Source organism: Odocoileus virginianus, chromosome 2, assembly GCF_023699985.2.
Source record: "Odocoileus virginianus isolate 20LAN1187 ecotype Illinois chromosome 2, Ovbor_1.2, whole genome shotgun sequence".
Taxonomy (NCBI): Eukaryota; Metazoa; Chordata; class Mammalia; order Artiodactyla; family Cervidae; genus Odocoileus; species Odocoileus virginianus.
The window spans coordinates 68399038-68420374 of record NC_069675.1 but is presented as its reverse complement, the minus strand read 5'-3'; the positions used below and the strand labels follow the sequence as shown (position 1 = coordinate 68420374).

General features: G+C 41.7%; 2 protein-coding genes across 3 annotated transcripts in view; one reads left to right on the top strand and one right to left on the bottom strand.

Moving 5' to 3' along the window:
• RBKS (ribokinase) overlaps window positions 1–21337 on the bottom strand; it is a 131083-nt gene that overhangs the window by 13995 nt on the left and 95751 nt on the right. The gene's annotated exons all lie outside the window — the stretch shown is intronic.
• MRPL33 (mitochondrial ribosomal protein L33) lies at window positions 11122–19341 on the top strand. Of its 2 annotated transcripts, none has more exons than XM_070449995.1 (4): window positions 11122–11219; window positions 12084–12102; window positions 13786–13888; window positions 18864–18995. In XM_070449995.1, exons 1-4 carry the CDS (start codon window positions 11198–11200, stop codon window positions 18978–18980), a joined length of 261 nt encoding a protein of 86 aa, XP_070306096.1. In that variant the 5' UTR covers window positions 11122–11197; the 3' UTR covers window positions 18981–18995. The 2 variants fall into 2 exon arrangements, with proteins under 2 accessions (XP_070306096.1, XP_020741938.1); XM_020886279.2 differs by lacking the exon at window positions 18864–18995 and adding an exon at window positions 19038–19341 and having other exon boundaries at window positions 11129–11219; window positions 13786–13892.

The following is a 21337-nucleotide window of genomic DNA, read 5'->3' as shown; positions in this document are numbered from 1 at the left end:
CTTCACCATGCACCAGATTAAACTGGACTCAGTTATTCTGAATCACAGAAGACATCTTTTGAAAAGTTTTGCCCCCTTCATTTGGAATGGCTTACTGCCATGAAAATCAAGGTGGATGTGGATCCCAATTTTCCCTTTTGGCTGCACATCACGTTACATCAAAACTGTCTGAATCCATCAAATCTCTTGCCTCACAGAGAGACAGACATATGCAGATTGCTGTGATTACTTCTGTTTGGGTTAAGTAGTCCCAGGACCCTGTGGAGGGGCCTAAGGATCTCACTGCCTGCGTTCAGGGCAGCCATGTGGGGACCCAGCCCTGTTCAGGAGGCTGCCATCTTCAGGATGCAGAAGGTCCCTTGGGTCCTAAGAGTACTATGGGCATCCTTTTCATTCTTTCCCTTTTCTTACCTCTGGACCAAGATCCCGATGCACAGGTAGTTACAGACTTTCTTCCCTTCTGGCTTTCTATGGGAGGACTCTGGGCTGCTTGGCAAGTCCTCCCTGCCCACCCCCTCCCTTTTCTTATGGCTGAATTAGATGGTTGCTAGGATAAAGGATGGTAGACATCAAAGAGGCTAAATTAATCTACAAGATAAAGGGGAAAGCCATTCTCTGGAGAGAGAATGGGCTAGGTATGGCTGTTGAATGGGACTTTGGGTGAGAAAAATGGTCACTTCTCAGGAAACTTCTCAAAGGTTTCCATGATTTTTAAGGCATTTGGAGTTCAACTTATGTTTCTTTTGAATAGTATACCATGTGAAGATGGAACTACATAAGGAAGGAAGGAGACTCAGGTTTATTCAAGTTACATTTCAAATAATTTTTTTTAAGAAAGGAAAGTGATTTATCTAAGATGCTGACTTGCAGTGGGGTTTTCTGAATTTGCCTGGTCCTGGAACAGGACTGTGAGTTGTAGGAGTAATAGAGAGTGACCTGTGATGACATATTATCAGGTGGGGAGCCTTGGATCTGTGTGTGAAGCTGAGGTTTCTCCTAGGAGGATTTCACATGAAGAATAAACTCCAATGCTGGAATAGGTGATAACAAGTGAATCTCTATTCTTGATTCAGTTTGAAAATGGACTAGATTGTTAACATACAGATAACTTTTTGTGTGGGCCCTTGTTCCTTAAGTGCCAAACTGATGTTCTAATGCCATTTGACATGTCTCCCAGCTGAGTGACTCAGCCCTGGCCTCATGGACCCTCCGCAGGCTCTCCCTCCCTCAGGGGTGCAGGTGTGTCCCCACCTCGGTCAGAGGCCAGGAAACTAACCACAATCTCCTGGCTAGAGACACAGGCTTCTGCCTTGGAGGCAAAACAGGGTGAAACACAGGCAGGCAGGATCCCAAACCACAGAAGCTCAAGTTAGGTCATCCTTGTGAACATGACAACTCGCTGTCTCTCTCGATCAACAAAAAAGAAACACAGACCCATTCAAAATGGCCCTAAAAGACTGAGAATTTGCATGACTATGGCAACTCACCATTGAATGCTATTCCTAAACAACATGAAAAGTTAATTAGCCATTCTTTTCACAAGGCAAGAAAGGTGCAATGATACATTCACACAAGGACAGTGGAGTACAGGAGTTTAAATCACTTTTCTGGCAGCCAATGAGTAGTGTCAGAGTTCATGATCCCTCCTTATATGCACCTGGCAACTTGGGGGATTGGGTGCTAGGCAGGGACCATCCTGCCAGGAGATGCCAAGACATTCAGAGGATTGTTTCCCTCTGTGGGACCCGCCTCTCTGGAACACTTAGAAATTATGTTGAGGATTGGGTTGAAAGGGTGGAAGTCATGATGGAAAATTATTATTCTTTTGAAAACAGTTATTCATGGGGACTTCCCTGGTGGTCCAATGGCTAAGACTCCATGTTCCCAATGCAGGGGGGCCTGGGCTCGATCCCTGGTCAGGGAACTAGATCCCACATGCTGCAACTAAGACCCAGTGAAACAAAATAAATAAATAAACTTTTTTTTTAAAGAAAGGAAAATAGTTATTCATGGAAACTTTGCCATGACTAGTATGGCCATTATCATAGTCATTTTACTTTACCTTAAACATGGACCCCAGTTCAAGACAGAGGTACATGAGCCCTAGGGAATGCACAGTTACTATTTACTCAATTCATTTGCAGGAATCAAGCAAATGAAATTGATGATAAAAATGACATTGCTTTAGAAGGCATTCTCTCATGTTCACGGTATATTTAATCATTAAGAAAAAGGTCATGGTGTTTTGAAGAATCTGTCAGAAATCTTCAACCCAATTTGTTCCTAGGGCAGGTTGAGAATGGATTTCCTTTGGCTGGAATCCTAGCTTGTATTGTTAGGATGATGCAGAAATTTTGGATAATAGTACACATAGGAAAAACAAAGAGAAATATTTTCTCTTCTAGACACCCTTGAAGACTACATCAAATATGAATTATTGGTCTGTTCCTCTAAGCTAGTTAAAAACAAACATATTTGTCCTTTGTAGGATCTACTATTTCCCCAACCCACAAAAGCCATACTGGTTGCCTTTGACTCTGGGGTAGGTCTTACTGACATCCATTTTAAACAGAGGGAAGAGGAGGTATACTAGAATTGTTGCTGAGTGTAATTGAATTCTACCCGCTATAAACATGTTGGAGGCAGCTTCATGGATTCCCTCCTCCAGACCAGAAGAGTTATTTCTGGAGCTGGGGCTCCTTTGGCCACCCATACCCCACTAGTTGGCTCAGCCCCTGGTTCTTATAGCGGACCTACTTGAGAAGACCAGTGTATTTTTTGGCTGCAATTTCGTATAGCCTTTTCATTTTCACAGATGATACAACTAAATACATTCCTGCCTCACATGGCCATGAATTCTGCTCTGTGCCAGCATCAGGACCAATCTTGTCTGGACAGAGGGCTAGAAAGACTTGGACCCTAAAAGTTGGCATCTAGTCATGGTGATTACTGGCCCCACTCTAGCCTCATACCTGGCCCCAGAGACTGGACTCTTAGCTCATCCACTCACTTGACAAATATTTATTGAGCTCTTATGATGTGCCAGGCTCACAAATATGGCAGTAACTAAAAGAGGTGAAAATCTCTGCCCTTCGCTAACTTAGACTCTGTTTTAAGGAGCCGAGCCTTGTCTTCCCATTCCTCTTTCAACTTTGATTCCCTGATCAGTTAGTCACTTCTTCTAGAACAATCTTTCTCGAACCTCAAGGTGCTTATGAATCACTTTGAGTTGCAGATTCTGATTCAGTGGGTCTAGGGTGGGGCCTGAGATTCTGAATTCCTCACAAGCTCCCAAATGATGCTGCTACAGCTGCTGGGGGTGTTGCCTGGATTACGCTATGAGTGGCATTGATGCACCATCGGTGAGTCTTTCAGAAACACAGAATCTTACAAAAAAAAACAAACACCTCAAGCCTTAACTCTGGACCTCATGGCTGAGAATCTGCCTTTTGACAAGATCCCCAGGAGTTTCTCCCCACGGTCTAAAACAGTGATTCCCAAACCACATGAAACTTCAGAAGCACCAGGTGAGAGTTACAGACCACCCGCAGGCCCCCACCCCCCACTGAGTTGTATTATTTGGTGTTGAACACCCCACATGTCTCTGATGGATAGTAGGTTTGAAAACCTCAAAGAGCATTTTCGGAGGGCACTTTCCTAGGCTCATGGGACCTCACAGCAAAAAAAGCCTTAGAGATGACCTGAGGATAATCATCTGAGATTGTGGTCTCCTCTGAAGTTACTGTCACACAAGTTCCAGGTAAGGAACTGAGGCCATGTCCTCGAGCAGGGCCCCTGGCTGGTACACGGTGGGGTCAGGCCTTACACCAAGTTCTCCTTCCACCGCAGCTGCCTCTCCTGCTGCTGTGATGCAAAACAGCTCCCACCACCCCCCCACCAGATTGCTTCTCCTTGACCACGCCCCAAATCTTCCTTTCCTCCCGCCAAGAGTGGCAGCCCATTACCTCCACACCCTCACACCCGCTTTATGTCAGCACACACAGTTGCCACCCTCTCCCCACCTGTGTCACCAACAACGTATTTAACTGGTTGACTTTCCCCAAAGGCTGATTCTGCCAGCCCTTTGATAATGTTGCAGCTCTTCTTGGGGAGGTGCAGTGTGTGGGTGGGAAGGGTGTTGTCTGCGGGCCTTCCATCCATCTCTCAGGAAGGCAATTAAGCTTCCTGCTCTTTGTCTTCAGTTCCAGCGCCTTTTTCGCTAAGTATTCTGCAACCTTCTGGAATGCAGGTGAGCACCTCCTCTCTCTACTGACAGCCCCAAGACTTCCTCATTCTTTCAAGCAGGCTATATTCTCCCCTCCCCTGCCTACACAGGTAGGTGCTGCTCACCGTCAAAGTTAAATGGACACACATGGACTTTATGGTCTATGCTAGGGGCCTTCACTTGGAGTCCACAAATCCCTAGCCCAATACTTTAAAATTTTGAGTGTACACTAAAATCTCCTCAATTCAGTTCAGTTCAGTTGCTGTCATGTCCAACTCTTTGCGACCCCATGAATCGCAGCACGCTAGGCCTCCCTGTCCATCACCAACTCCCGGAGTTCACTCAAACTTATGCCCATCGAGTCGGTGATGCCATCCAGCCATCTCATCCTCTGTCACCCCCTTCTCCTCCTGCCCCCAATCCCTCCCAGCATCAGGCTCTTTTCCAATGAGTCAACTCTTCGCATGAGGTAGCCAAAATATTGGAGTTTCAGCTTCAGCATCAGTCCTTCCAATGAACACCCAGGACTGATCTCCTTTAAAATCTCCTAGGGAGTTTAAAAATCCAGACTGCACTGAGATCAATTAAATTAAAAACTCTGGGGGTGGGAGGCAGGCATCAGTTGCTCATAAATCTCCCCAGGCCTTTCTAGTGTGGAACCAAGGTTGAGAACTACTGGAAAGTCCAGGTAAAATTGTTTCTGGACAAGTATATGTTCACTTGGTGGAAAAACTAAGCCACAGCTTTTAGCAGATTCTTAAAGGCTCCAATGACACTCTTCTACTTCCCTTTCTCCCCTTTTCAAAAAAGGTGAGTTGACTGGTCTAAGATAACAAGCAGGAAGAGCTTACCAGTTATTACAGAAACACCAAATACATGTGTTAACTAAATAAGCAAGTATTAACATGTAGGGCAGAGAAAGTGCCTATTGTTGCTTCACGAAGTGAAGGGGGCTCGGCAATGTTGTGTTTGGTGAGATGGGTTGGTCCCTGCCTCTCTCCCAGTTAACAGGAAAAAGGTGTGATTTCAGATGCTACCACTACAGAGATCTGATCACATCACTTAACTCCCCTGCTGCCCACAGAACCAAGGCCGTGCCCCCACTACATCATCTTGGCTACTTCCTTCCTGGTTACCTAGCCCCAGGGATCCTTTCTAGTCACCGTGCTCATTTCTTCACACACTCTAGCCCCAGAAGGATGTGCACTGCTTATTTTATTTATTTATTTTTTGGACAAGCCTGTGCCTTTGCTTCTATTCTTCTCCTGGTTCCTCCCACTCTCCCTGTCTCAAGTGGACCTGGGAGGGGAGGTAGGATTGAAGAGACAGAGAATGGCTGAAGGCAGGGTTCCCTAGTACAGAAGATGCTCAGTTCATACTTGTCAGAGTTAGTGGGGCACCACTTTGTGTTAAGAGCTCCTGCTGGCAAGGAGTGGAGGGTGGCACAAGTGTGGGATTGGGAAGATATACAGAGACTCGGAAGCTCTGGCTCTCAAGGGACTTAGATGCCAGCAGGGAGGCAGACCAGTGATCCAAGGAGGGCAGGAAACATAACAAGTGCTCTTAGGGGAACCTGTGGAAGGTAGGATGGGAAATGGAGGGTCAGGAGAGACTTCCTTCAAAGAGTAACTGTTACTCTTCCAGGAAGGGCAGGCTCCATGGAAGAGAGATGGGGCTGAATTAGGAGGGTGAGGGCAGACTATAGAAGGCACTGAATGCCAACTTGAGGATACTCTCTGCACACAGATTGAACCTGGTTGGTGCCCCTAGGTCTTGCCAGCCTTTAGTCTTTCTCCCTCAAGAAGTTTTTGCTGTAATACTAAGTTGTTGAGGTGGAGGACCCAATTTTGAAACTGTCCAATCTGCCAGGAGGTGCCTGAGTTGGTGAAGTGAAAGTCACTCACTCTCTGCTACCCCAGGGACTGTAGCCTGCCAGGCTCCTCTGTCCTTGGGATTTTCCAGGCAAGAATACTGGAGTGGGTAACCATTCCCTTCTCCAGGGAATCTTCCCAACCTAGGGATCGAACCCCAGTCTCCCACATTGCAGATGGATTCTTTACCGTCTGAGTCACTAGGGGAGTCCCTACAGATGTGAGAGCTGGACCATAAAGAAGGTTGAGTGCAGAAGAACTGATGCTTTAAAACTGGTGTTGGAGAAGCCTCTTGAGAGCCCCTTGGACTACAAGGAGATCAAACCAGTCAATCCTAAAGGAAATCAACCCAGAATATTCATTGGAAGGACTGATGCTGAAGCTGAAGCTCCAATACTTTGGCCACCTGATGTGAAGAGCTGACTCACTGGAAAAGACCCCGATGCTGGGAAGGATTGAGTTGGTGAAGGTAGAAACTATTCACACCTTGTCCTGCAGTCTCCCTCCCTCAGATGCCCATGTGCCCAGGCCCCTGCGACAGCCAGGGAGCCAGGATTACTGACCCTGTAGACAAGAACAGTGGCTGTACTTCCCAACTGGAAGTCAGGCAGGATGTAGGTAGGACAGTGGGCTGAACAAATAGGCAGTTAGGGACCTCTCAGCACAGCAGAGAGGGGAACAGCTGTGATCCTAGGTCCTCACGGCCGAATCCCAGTGCTAAGCAGTGTGGGGTTGACCACCACAATGCAGACACTGGCTAAGGCCCTGCAAGAGCAGATATTCAATAGATGTTATTGTTTCCCTCCATCTATTTTTCGGACTGAGAATTTAAGTTAAACAGCTCTACCTTCTCCCAGGTGCCAAAAGAGGATGAGTGCCCCTCCCCTAAGGATTATACCCTTTCCATCTGGGCTGCCAGGATGCTCTAATTGTTCTGCACTTTAATAAGGCACAGAGGGCTTATTATGTAAATTCAGACAAATATACACATACACCCCACATCATAAATTACATCTATATTAATAAACATTTTAATTAACACTTACCAACTGCCAACAAAGTGTTAGGTGTAAATAACAGGTGGATGTAGGGTGAAGTAATAAGACTAGAAAGCCACTGCTTCTCTCTACTCCATACAAGAATTTTAACAAACTGTACATGCTGTTTTTAAAAGTAAGCTTATAAGTTTGCCTGAAGCCTGAAACAATCAACAGTATACAAATTCTTATCATTGTTTACCATTTAAATGTAAGTATTAATTAACATTTGTATGGTGTATCTCATTCCAGAGTCATTCATTCATTCATTTATTCATTCATTCCACAGATATTTAATAGAGGCAGCAAGCATTGTTCCAGGCACCAGGATACAGAAGTGAGTAAAGAAGACAAAATTCCTGACCTTAAGATATTTACATTCTGGTGAACAAAGATAGACAATAAGGAAATTAACCAGTACACAAGTAATATTAAATGATAATAAGAACTATCAGAAAATATAAAAGTGGGGTAGAGTGAATAGGGAGTGTGTGCCTGTGTGTGCATGTGCTTGCCCATTGCTTTTTTATATAGAGTGGGCACAGAGGCCTCACAGATTAGGTGACATTTGAGTGACAGGACTTGTTGATGGGTTGGATATAGGGTGTAATAGAAAGAGGTATCAAGTTGGCCGCCAGGGTTTCCATTTTAGCAACTGGAAAAGTGAAATTGCCACATACTGACATAGAGAAAGCCTGTTGGGGTGCAGTGCAATTTTGGGAATTTGATTTTGGATGTGTGATGTCAAGGAGGCAATTAAATGCACCAATCTGAAATTTGGAGAAAAGATTGGGACAGGAGACATAAATCTGAAAGTCTTCCGCTTGTAGATTTTTAAAAAAATTTTTTTTTAAATTAAAAAAAAATGTGTTGGGTCTTAGTTGCAGTATGCAGGATCTTTGTTGAATCATGTGGAATCTTTCATTATGGTCCACAGACTCTCTAGCTGTGGTGTGTGAGCTCAGTAGTTGCAGTACACAGGCTTAGTTACTCCACGGCATGTGGGATCTTAGTTCCCTGACCAGGGATCATACCCATGTCCCCTGAATGGCAAGGTAGATTCTTAACCACTGGACCGCTAGGTCCCAGCTTGTAGATTTTCAAAAACATAAGCTAGATGTGACCATCAAGGGAATGAGTGTGGACAGAGAAGAGATCCAAGAACTGGATCTGCCCTCATGACCTCATCACCTCCCAAAAGCCCCACTTGCAACCATCATGTTGGGGATTAGGTTTCAACATATGAATTTGGTGCAGGCGAGGGGATACACAAACATTCAGTCTTTGGCAGATACTCTATAACTGTGGTCCTGAATTGATTCTGAAGTGCTCTTTCCTATCTCTGAGGAGGTGTAAGTTTTGAGTGGTCTTCTGCTCCATGCTGTTCCTGCTGCTGCCAATGTGCCCATAAAGCTCTCTCCTCCCTGGACCAGGCTTCTGCATGGTCAGACAGTTTGGGAAGGAAGACAATGGAAGTATGACAAAAGACTGCAGGGCCTGTGGGTGGGATTTGAAACCTCAAACTGGAATCCAGAGCAATCACACTGGAAGAGAATGTGGCCATTTCCATAATCCAGAGTTTTCATGACTTGTGGAGTCCAAGATTCTGAGGACATCCCTCAAGAGATGATGCTTCATTTTACACTGTGAGCTCTGAGATAGATTTCATTTAAATGAAAATTCTATGGCTTAAAATAAAACTTGAAATCCCCTAAAATCTAGTCCAGTGCTGTGCATCAAATGGTGACTCCTGTATATCACTTCCTTCCAAAAGAACCAGAGTACCTTGAAGAAATGGCTGATTCCATGTTTGGGCCAGGAAAAGTACAAGGTTAACCTGAGATAGCTGGTGACAGAAAGCAAGGAAGGAAATGCATTGAAAAACACTGGACCAGCTTGAAGGAACTCCTAATGACCTCGTTTGGGAAACTTTGAACATCAAAAATAATAATGACCATGTTTGATTATAAAACAAGGAATAAAAATCCATTATAGTTATACTAAAAGTTTAAAGAAAAGTACACAAAGGGGAAAACATCTTTGTCACCATTGGAAGTGATTCTCACGCTAATATCTTACTTGAATATTAGTAATTAAAGAAAGAACAACTAGCATTTATCTTGCCTTTTTAGGAAGAATTATAATTCTGCCTTAATTGATTATAGAAAGCTTTTCTTTACAGAAGACAACTAACAAATGAATAAGGAATGAAATGTTAGAAAAATTACCACTGTGTACCCCAAAACATAATTCTTGAGTAAAAAAAAAGATCATCAATGAATGCTAAAACCATTGAGGAAAGGTTGATGGGGAGCAAGCTATTTTCATATGCTGAAGTATCACCATACAGAAAACTGCAAAGAGAAACAAAATCTACTTTTACAATGAAAAGGAGGGAAAGGTTGTGATGTCTCCAATTTGCTTTTACACAGCTAGACAAAAACTAACCAAATAATATATATATATATATATATAAAACACATATATGTACATATATATAACATATATAGACACAATCTATGACATATATAACACCTATATATGTTATATAGCATATTAAAAATTCAATATACATAGCAGAATCTTAACATTTACTGAATTGGGTATACAGTTTGTTCATTATACTATCTTTTCTACTTTTTGATATATTCAAAATGCTTCCTCATAGAAAATTGGGGAAGGGGAAGAAATACTGTATAGACTCTGGGCCTTACCTCTGGCATCCAGGCCTTTTAAAAGACCCAAGATGACTGATACACTCTCAAGAATGAGAATCACTGATTCAGTACCCACATTGAGCCTGAAACTGAGGTCTGGAGAGTTGAAATGACTTTCCAAGGGACAGAATAAACACTAGAATTCACGTTCCTTGGCTTCCAGTCTTGTGTTTTTTCTTATAAATCTGCAAAAGGAATTTCCTAAATAAAAAAAATTATCCTCTTGAACACCTGAAGCTCTTGTTTGTCAGCAGCTGAACGACACAAGGTAAGGAAGGATTTGGCCACCTAGAGGGTGCTCATTTGTTGGAATCTAGTTATGGGAAAAAAACCATCAGAGGTACCCAGGGCAAGGACAGTCCTAATTTTAAAAATTGAGCTGTATTGGATAACATTTTCTCTTTTTAATAATTTTATTACCTTCAGTGAGGATAATCCATGAGATAAGTCTTTCGCTTGTTTGTAATATTTAATATGTAGATAAAACCACAGATTAGGAAAAACAAATCCTAAAATCCTGATTATTAGTTGGGAAATGAGGTTTTGGCTGAAGTACCTGGTGTTGCAGGTACTTGCAGGTTTCTTGCAGAGAGATGAAGATTGGAAGATGGTAAAGTGGTTAGGTCCCAATGTCTAGTGGGAAAGGCATGAGTCTTTGCAGTCAGACAAACTCTGGGTTCAGATTCTGACTTTGCCATTCACTAGTTTTGTGACATTAAGCAAACTATGTGACTGCTCTCAATCTCAGTTATTTGCCCCCTATTGCCAGGTAGGTGCTTAGATACAGCAGTTAAGATGCTCAGGGCCCAGCCCTCCTAGAAATCCAACACATAATCAAGGAATAGGGATATTCAGGTGGAGTTCTTAATTCTGGAGGGACTGAGAGTAGATGTTAACCAGATGGAGATATAGTTGGGCTGGAGGAGGAAAACGAAGGCAACAATTTAAGGAAATAATGCAGAAGCCTGATAGCCTGGAGTGGGTGAGGAACATGCAGAGTTCCTCTAACTTTAATGTAGTCGACTGCGATTATTTAGTGAAACATGTATGGAAAACATCTAACTCTGACCCAGAAGTAGGAGTTAGGGTCTGGGGCGCGAACCCCGAGCGATAACAAAGGTCTTCTCCAAAAATGAAAAGGACTCCACACCCCAGCACCACATAAGAGATACCTGCACTGGTAGAGACCACAAATAGGAGGCGGGCTCAGCCCTGAGGGTTATGTAGGGGGCGTGGCTGCGGAGAACTTCCGGACATCCTTTTCCGGAACAGGCCTGTGCCCCGGAAGCAGTTGTTTGTTGCCGGACCTTTGGGCCTGTTACCGAGTCTTCAGGGGGTACTGTCGCCATGTTCCTGTCGGCGGTTACGTGTAAGTGGGGCTGGAGGCGGCGGCAGGGCCTGCAGCGCGGACGGGAGGTGGTGACAGGCGGGCCCTGGGGCATTGCAGGGTGGAGTGCGCGCTCCGGTGGGGAAGCTGCCGCTGCGACTTCCCAGGCCTTCAGGACTACAGCACCCGGCATGCCCCGCGGCGCGCTCCCTGCGGGGTGAATGGGTCTTGGAGGGTCTTCGGCGCAGATTTCGGGTTCGTTGCGGCTCATTCGGACGGTAGAGTCTGGCCGGCAGAAGTGGGGCTCTCCCTCGCTCTCAGTGGCGGTGTGTCAGCAGAATCGCTGGACGTTCTAACTGAGAAAACTTCAGAATTTTTAATTCACTCATTTCGAGTTCTCCAGGTGAGATAACAGTGATTGATCCTAGGTCGTACAGCGGGCTGGTAAAGAAGCCCACTGGCTCCCAAGACTGTTCTGCGGTGCACCAGGCTGACTTCCCGGATGGATTTAATTTCCTTTCTCCACCTGATGTGATGGTTGTTGAAGTTTGCATAGGTTAATTTACCAGAGAAAAGGCTTGTTATAGTGCAAATATATGCACCTTAGAAGAGGAGCAGATCTTACTTTGGGAAGATTTAAAAGGTAGTCAGTTCAACTGAAAGAGATTGTGTAGAGCATTCCATTCAGAATTGTGGTGGTCCGATTGGATTTTTGAGAGGCTTCTATAAAATCCTAACAGGATCCCCAGTAGCTTGGGAGTAGTTACTTGAGTGACAACTTATGACATATTTCATGGCTTAAATATTTTTATTATAATCTTAAAATTTGAGCTTTATTTGAATTTTGCATAAACAAGATAATTGGTTTTTTTCTTTTCTATCCGACTTTTCCTGCCTGTGAAAAAGTTGCCAAGAGCAAGTCAAAGTAAGTAGCAGTTTTTCTTTTTTTTTTTAAAGCTTGTTTATGTTAGATTCATTAGTTCAGCTACTCTCAATGAATTCTTATGTTAAATTAAGCATTTGGCTTCAGTTTTCTAAAGTCTGATTTGAGGATTACACTCAGTGAATTGTTTTGGCCCTATGAACTGTTTTCGAAAATATTTTCCCTCCCTCCCAACTGATCTACTTAAGTGAGGTCTCAGTTAATTTACTTAAAAGTTGCTTTTGTTGTCTTGTTCCTAAAGAAATCATCAGGGTCCCCATGCTTTTTGGACTATGACTGCAGTTCTGTTTCCTCAAATTGAGGATCAGGGGCCATTTGTCTGGAGCTCACTACAGGAATATAGCAAAAAAAAGCTGTGATGTGACTATCCACAGAGCCAGTTTTGAGTTTTTTAATCTTTTGCATTCATGGTACAAGCATTTCAAAAATGGCAAAGGCTAAAGATTCCATGCTGTACCAGAGAGACTATTAATACCAAATTTAATTAATAATTATTAATTAATTATTAATAAATTAATACCAATTTATTTAAAAAATAAATTTTGTAGACAATAACTGAAGTAAGATTTTCTATGTTAAAAATAGAAAAATTCTAAAATAGGCAGCATTTGTTTACAACCCAAGACACATAATAAATCCTTAAAGCTAGGTTTTCTGGATTAAAGTTAATGAAAAACATGTATGTTAGTATTCTTCCCTCAATATCTTTTATTGCTTTATATATATCTTTTCACATAATCCAGTTATTTATTTTTCTTCTTCACATTCTGGGGAAATCTGCTGTGTCTTCAGTTTCTTTAGAGGTGCGCCCTACCTCTCATGTTCTTTGTGTCCTTCTGGTGCCATTTATCACATATGTCTTGCCTTACAGACCTTGTGTACACAACTCACCTTCCATATTGTTAGTGTTACTTCTCCAGGGTGCAGATGTAGACTTAGAGGGCCTTGCATATAGTGCTTTCAATAGAGCAAGTACTTAATATTGTATCACTCTAATGCATGAAGCACTATGCTGAACATTGAAAGGGATGCAAAGATGTGTAATATATCTTAGGTGCTTCAAATTCTTTTTGGAATTAGATGAGAAATCAAATAGCATGATCTACACAGGAAGATAAGACACCTGAAAAAGTAACAAATAGTATGAGGTATTAAATGGTCCAGTGGAACAAAACATGAACTTTGTGCTTTGGATGATTGTAACTTAAACTATGAAAGGGAACAAGGTTTTACACATTGTCAGTGTGAAAGTTCCAATCCCTTTATTATGTTGCTTCTTGATTTCATTCTTACTGCTCATACGTGAAAGATAAAGCTCTTTGGGGACAACTATCTTCCTGACTGGCCTACTAGGGTTACCAGTACTTGTGTATTTTCCTTGTCCTGATTTCTCCTGAAATGTGGGGGTCTGAGTCTATTCCCACAATGCAGTTTGATTAGTCTTCTTGCTTTGGTTAGGTCATTTCCAAGGCACTCTTTGTAATGGAACAAATCCTGGGAATCAGAACCATTCTAAGACATAGACTGTCTTAGAACTGAACTTAAGGTTTAATTGATGTTCCCACAAGTAATACTACTGTATAGTGTTCTCAGAATGCGCCATCCCCCCTACGACTGATTTTAGTCTATTTCCTTAGCTTGTAACAACTTGCTTTTAAATCTTAGAACAATTCTGGTGAAAATGGTGAGCCAAGCTGGAACAGGTTTTTCCTTCAACACTAAGAGAAGCCGACTATGGGAGAAACTGACTCTACTGCATTATGATCCAGTAGGTAAGATTCCAGAAAAATTGCTCCATAATAAATTCAAGGCCTGTTGCCCTTTTCAGATGACATTGAACAAAGGCAGTTTTGTGGCCCCTTTGTCACTATAGCATTCATTCCTAGTGTATATTGAAAGTTTACTTTGGTGCTAGTTACTATCCCAGGTGCTGAGATAGTCATGGACATAAGATAGACTCACTGCCTTCAGTCTTGGCGATCAAAGTCTGGTTTTGGAAGGGAGAGGAAGGAAGACGACAATTAATGCTCAGTGCCATGCGAGGAAACAAGCAGGATGCTGAGATACAGGATAGAGTTGCAAGGAGGTAGATCCCATCTTTATTCTTTAGGTAGGATAGTTCAGAGAATGTCTCTCCAGTAAGAGATAACCGAAGATTTGAAGGTGAAAAACCAGATATGTAAATATAATAGGCAATACTGTTTGGGAAACAGAAAGAGAAGTATGTCAAGGTTGAGTTGAATTATAAGACACTTGGTTGTTGATTAGAGTTGGAATTGGTGCCAGAATCTTATTTCTTCAAATTAATCCATTACATAATGAAATATAGGCAGTTAACATCGCCACCCCTCAGGGAGGAAATGGCAACCCACTCCAGTACTCTTGCCTGGAGAATCCCATGGACAGAGGAGCCTGGCAGGCTTCAGTCCATGGGGTCGCAAAGAGTCAGACATGACTGAAGTGTCTTAGCATGCATGCGGTGTCATAATCAGTTATTTCGTTACTTAAGAACAAGGCCTGATAGACTCACTTCTGGCCAAGATGGAGCAATGGGACCAAATTTACCTTCCCTCCTGAAACAACAACAACAGAAGGACAATATAGGCAACAGAAGGCAGTGACCCTTGAGAGAAAGGAAACGAGTACTTGTGAATAACCAGACAAAATGGAAAATTCTTTCTTCTTTGTTTACTTGCCTAAGTCTTCAGATACATGAATGCATTGCAACACAAGCACCCATACTCTCCAGGTAATCTGAACCCCATTTTATAGATGATGAGCTTGATGCCAAGGATTTTAGTTAAGGACACGTAACTAAAATATGTGACAGAATAAAGATTTGAATTTAGGACCGTCTGACTCCAAAACCTAGGCCGTGAGGTCACTCTGTATATGATCCTCTTATGGAGAGAGGAGGCTAAAACTCACTTATTAGTGTGTGAGCTCTGATTGGGCACTAGTACGAATCTGGCTGACAGCCACCTTAATAACTGCTTTCAGAATTTGTAAAGATCTTACAAACTGTTCATTATGCTGAATTCATCAAAATAAAAAATAATATCACCTTCAAAAAAATCAGGGCTGTACCAGTGTAAGGAGGCATTTAAAGAGGGCTCTGAGAGGGATTTCCCTGGTAGTCCAGAGGTTAAGACTGTGCTTCCACTGCAGGAGTGAAAGTGAAAGTGAGAGTCGCTAAGTTGTGTCTGACTCTGCAACCCCATGTACTATACAGTCCATGGAATTCTCCAGGCCAGAATACTAGAGTAGGTAGCCTTTCTTTCCCTTCTTCAGGGGATCTTCTCAACTAGCGGTTGAACCCAGGTCTCCCGCATTGCAGGTGGATTCTTTACCAGCTGAGCCACAATGGAAACCCAAGAATACTGGAGTGGCTAGCATGGGTTTAATTCCTAGTTGGGAACTGAGATCCTGCATGCCATGTGGCAAAAAAAAAAAAAAAAAAAATTGGTATGCGTTCCATTCTTTAACAGAAGTAAAATTCCCTGCTGTTTTTATGATGTGAAACTTTCTGGTCATTCTTTAATAAAAAGGGAGTTCCAGGTTTGTCCCTGATGATTAGGAGTCTGAATTTCAGGATGATATATCTCAAATGATGAAAAATTATTAGAATGATAAGGTATATGTCTTAGTCTGGGTTGATATAACGAAGTACCACAGACTAGATGACTTATAAACAACACAGTTTTATTTCTCAGTTTTGGGACCTGGAAAATGCAAGATCAAGGTGCCAGCATGGTGACTTTCCGGTGAGGGCCCTCTTCCTGGTTTATAGGGGGGGTTCTTGCTGTGTTCTGACATGGCGGAGGGGCAGGCAACCTCTGTGGGGTATCTTTTATGAGGATTCATCCTATTCACAAAGGCTCCACCCTCGTGACCAAAGCACCTCCTCAAGGCCCCACCTCCTAATACCATCATCTTTTCGGGTTAGGATTTCAACATAATTTTGGGGGTTCACAAACTTTCAGACCAATAGCAATATGATATTAGATTGATGTGGTGGTTTTCTCTCTCTGATTTCTTTGTATCAGCTGGTGAAAACCCAGAGTGATGAACTTTATAATAAAGTGGTTTTCTAGCATTTTAGCTCTTTTAGAGCTTTTTAAGGAACTTGTACAACGTTAATAAATGTTGATTGAATAACCTTCTGTGAGATTTTAAGTGAAAATGTACTGGAATTTTCAGTCTTAGTATGGAGGTATTAGAAACTTTCTGTCAGATTGATTTTACATTTTGAGATTGGGAAAGGATAAAACCATAAACAGTTCTAACCATGAGTTGAAAGTGGAAGAAAATATTCATATATAGATTTCAGACAGACGATTAAAGCTTTTCTGAGAAGGGATCGTTGGTTCCTTGACAACACAACTTTGTCTCTTCTGAAGAAAAGAATGTTCCGGGATAGCTGACTGCTTGGCTTTCTGCCCACCTACTGAATGCCCTGTGGGCTTGCATGATGTTTGCCTTGTGGCCTGCCCCATTGCCCAGGGTACCAAAAAGCTTGGCAGTTATCCTAGCATGTTTTACTGCAGTGAGAAAATGGTTTAAGGGTTTGGTTTAAGGGTAATGTTTTGCTTGTCTATTTTACAAAGAAAATCAGGCAAGGAAACATGGAAAAATTCCCAACTGTGTGAGTACTTCATGGTATACTTTATGGCTAGAACCAGCCTGTGTCCTTTCACACTTCTTTTCCTCTTATGAAACTAGATGCAAATTTCCCAGGAGGAAGGATTAAAGGTTGAGGCATAAGTGTATTAAACTTTGTTAAATATATGAAGGTTTATTATAAAGAAAATGAAAACTTGTCAGTTTTAATTCCTTGGATGACTAAACAAGACAGTATAGGCTTTAATTGAAGCAGAATAGATTTAGGTTAGATGTAGGGCAAGAACTTGACAGATTCATTCTTCTATGAATTAAGCAGCAAATATTTTGACAGAAAATTAATTTATGTTTATGACTGTGGATAGCAGCGTGTCATTTGAACTCAGCTAACACATAGGGAGTGTTTGCTCTCTGGCAGCCCTGTGAGGGAGATGGAGTTATCCCTCTCATGGGGAAGAAAACTGAAGGAAGAGTATTTTGAGAAATTTGCCCAAGAACTTACAGTAGATAAATGGTGGAGGCAAGGCTTGAACCCAGTCTTTCTGACTCCAGGCCCCCTATTTTTCCTATTACATGGAGCCAATTTAGTCTGTTTTTTTCCTTTTTTAATCAGGACCTTCCCCTGCGATCAGTACTGTTGTTCTTACCTCCTGCCACCATTTGTCTAAACTAGATGCTCTTCCCTGTTAGTTCATCCAAATGCTTGAGAGCCTAAACTTGACCCTCTTTGTGAGATGCTTGCCTCACCATTCCAGTCCCTTTTAGTCTTTAGGTTCCTGTGGGGCTTACTGGATGTTCCTACAGGTACCTCATGGTATATTGGTACTAAATCAGGGACTCTTCTTACACTTTCATAAATTCCACATTGCCTAGCACAGTTCTATGAACTTTTGAATTAAGGGAATGAATGCAGCAAGTATATCAAATTTTCATGAATAGTCTTTATCAGTTATTCCTATCCAGGGTCACTTGAATAATCTCCTGACCAGTTATCCATGAGACAAGTTATTTTTTTAATCCATTTTTTAGTTCCATGTGGAAAAACATGGAAATACTTCTGGCAGTGAATAACATTGATGGAAAGTTGTTTGGGTTCTTTACTACTGTCTTACAATGCTTTGTAGTCTTCCTTGGAATTTGAAGGAGCACTAGTCCTACTTATGTTTAATACTAGATCTTTTGAAATATATTAAAAATATTCCTATGTACAAAGTAATAAAATACATTATTAAATTTACAGATAAGTTTCTGTTGACTGGTTAATGGTTATTTTAGCTGCCATCAGAATCATCCTAAGAGTTTTAAAATATACAGACTTGCAGTCCCACTCTAGTTCTACAGAAATAGAATTAGGGTAGAGATGGAGGTAAAAGTAGGAATGTATTTAAATAAGCTCCCTAGCTAAGTGTTGATAATAGACTGTTTGGGGATCTCACACACAGGGTATCCATATTAATTATCAAAGAATAACAAAAAACAAAGCTAAAATTTCTTGTGTGGTAGGGACAAGTGAGTTGCTGTCATGTCATACATAGTCTTTGGAGTTCCTGGATCTTCCTTGGTGCAAAGAAGAATTCAGGTGGGGTGGTTGTGTGTGTGTGAGAGAGAGAGAGAGAAAGAGAGAGAGGTGTGTGATGTTAGTGGAAAGCTATATAGGGCATTACAGGAACTACCAAAACCTTACTGCCTAGCATCTAGTCTCTAATCTTTCATCCAGGCAGTGAGCACTTTTGTTTGGTGTGTTTCAGAGAACTGTACTCTGTTATGATATTCATAATAATAAGATTTGGGTTATAATAGTAAATCTGTACTTGGGTATATGAAACCATTTCTGGAAAGTACAAGGTTTAATGTGTATTTACTCTTTCAGCCAGGCTTCCTTTTCTTCTGTGGTCTGCTCAGTTTTGCCATTCTTTTCCTGGAGTCCAGCTTTTTCCTACAATCTGTCCTTGCTTTACCTCATATAAGAGTGGGCATTAGCTGAGTGAAGACATTTTTTTGCCTGTAATTGTCTTTTTTAAATTTGAATATTTCACATTGGTTAAATGTGACTTTGTGGGGTATCAGGGATGCCACAGGTTGGCTGATGGGCCTTCCCTGTTTTTCTTACCATTTTTTTCCAGTCCTGTCTGGTCTCTGGGATCAGTGAACTGAGTTTGCAAGTCAGCTTCATCCTCATGACAAAGGAAAGTAAAAGAAGAGAAAGGAGAGGGCTCATGTCTGATGTGTATTTTTATTAAAAAATGCTGATGATACTTTTTAGTGTTCTGCTACAATCCTTTTCTCTCCTTCTACAGTGAAAAAAAAAGTCCTCTTTGTGGAACAGAAAAAAATACGCTCCCTTTAAACAATGGATTGAAAATGAATTTGATTTATAAATGAGAAGATCGAGGGTGGGATACTGATTCAGAAATTCTGCAGCGTGTAATAAAAGAAGAGGAAATAGCACGGAATCACTGCCTCCTGTGATTTGAAGGCCATTGTGAAGGAAAACAATGCAGTGAAAACAAGTTCTTCATATTAGGACATATACCATTGCATCACATTTATTTATCTTTCTGGATATTTTTATAGCCCTTAATAAAATATGTTAAAATAGCCTGTGCTATTGTCTCTTGGTGATGTTTTCCCCCACTATTTGAAATTTAAAAACTACAGTACTAAAAAATAACCATTGTTTCATATAAGAAAAGAAAATTTTCCATAGTGAGATTTGTGCAAGAGTTTCCAGTCTGCCCTCACTTGTACTTCATAGAAAAGGCAGGGTCATGGTCCAGAGAGATCTTGAAAGAACTCCTGTGCGATAGCACGGATGGCAAAGGGAGCAGGAATGAAAGGAGGAAGCCCGCCTGTTAACACAGAAAAAACCAAGAGAACTTCTGTTTTTGATCTGTGCTTATATAATTAGAAAAATGCCATTGGTCCATACTCTCAAACTCAGGTCACCAAAGCAGTATCTAGGATTTTCTAGGAACAGTTTGGACTACTTCTAGAATTTTTTTTTTAAATTAAGAGGTGCTATAGTGTATTTCCATAAAGCTCATGGCTCAGCTCCTGGGGCAGTGGTACTACACAGCCAACCAGCTTGGAAGTTCCACTGATTATCCCAAATGTACAGGTAGGACTCCTGCCCTACCCAGATCTGTACGCTTTCCCACCCAAGCTATTGTTTACCACAAGTTTTCAAAATTGCTCATTTCTCTCTCTGTCACATTTCTCGTTGAAGGTAAGGATCAGCTCATATTTTGAGCTCTGCTGGTATGTATCCTGTAGCATTTAACGCATTTACAGGGGAGAAGGATGGAGTGTCCACCATGATCACAAACATTAAAACACCTGTGCTGTTGTTTATAATAGCCAGGGCATGGAAACAACCTAGATGTCCATCAGCAGACGAATGGATAAGAAAGCTGTGGTACATATACACTATGGAATATTGGCCATTAAAAAGAATTCATTTGAATCCGTTCTAATGAGATGGATGAAACTGGAGCCCATTATACAGAGTGAAGTAAGCCAGAAAGATAAAGACAAATACAGTATACTAACGCATATATATGGAATTTAAAAAGATGGTAACAATAACCCTATATGCAAAACAGAAAAAGAGACACAGATGTACAGAACAGGCTTTTAGACTCTGGGAGAAGGCGAGGGTGGGATGTTCAGAGAACAGCATTGAAACAAGTATACTATCAAGGGTGAAACACATCACCAGCCCAGGTTGGATGCATGAGACAGGTGCTCAGGGCTGGAGCACTAGGAAGATCCAGAGGGATGGGATGGAGAGGGAGGCGGGAGGGGGGATTGGGATGGGAAACACATGTAAATCCATTGCTGATTCATGTCAGTGTATGGCAAAAACCACTACAATATTGTAAAGTAATTAACCTCCAATGAATAAAAATACATGGGAAAAAAAAAAGAAACTTGTGCTGTTCCTGAGTAACAGGTGTTCCCTCCCTGTGGCCCAGTCTTGTCTCCTGAGGAAATGTGAGCACGCCTCTCTGGAAATGGAATTAGACAGTTGTTGAGTCTTAGAGGCTTATGGCATTAGTCAGTCAGCTATTTTTCTGGCATCTTTTGTGAAAGCTCTAATTGAAAGCAATAATAGGTGAGATCTTAGCTATTTTTATATTGAAACTCTACATTGTGGTATTGGGTTACAAGAAAAATCCTTCACTTGATTCTACCTAAACCCAGTGTATAGGGGCTGTGACATGCCAAAAAAAAAAACAAAAAAAAAAACCCAACTTAAAATCTGGCTTAGCAAATGACTTTGTCTATTTAGCACATAGGCTAAAAGTGGCCCACAGGTGGTGTTTACAATGTTAAAAAACTCAGTTGCTGATACTTAAATGTTGAAAGATTTCAATAAACATGTAAACTTCTGGCTTCTCTTGCAGAACCAGAAGCTCTGACAACACTCAAGGCAAAGCTGAATATCAGCTGCCCTTCTTAGGAACTGCTTGTGTGGCCCAAGTCATCTTTCCCTTATTTAACATTCTCTGCTCTGATTCTAGACACTGTTGCTCGCAAATTCTGCTGTTTGGTGTACATAACAGTATTCATGATGTGTTGGCAGTAGAGTTTGCTG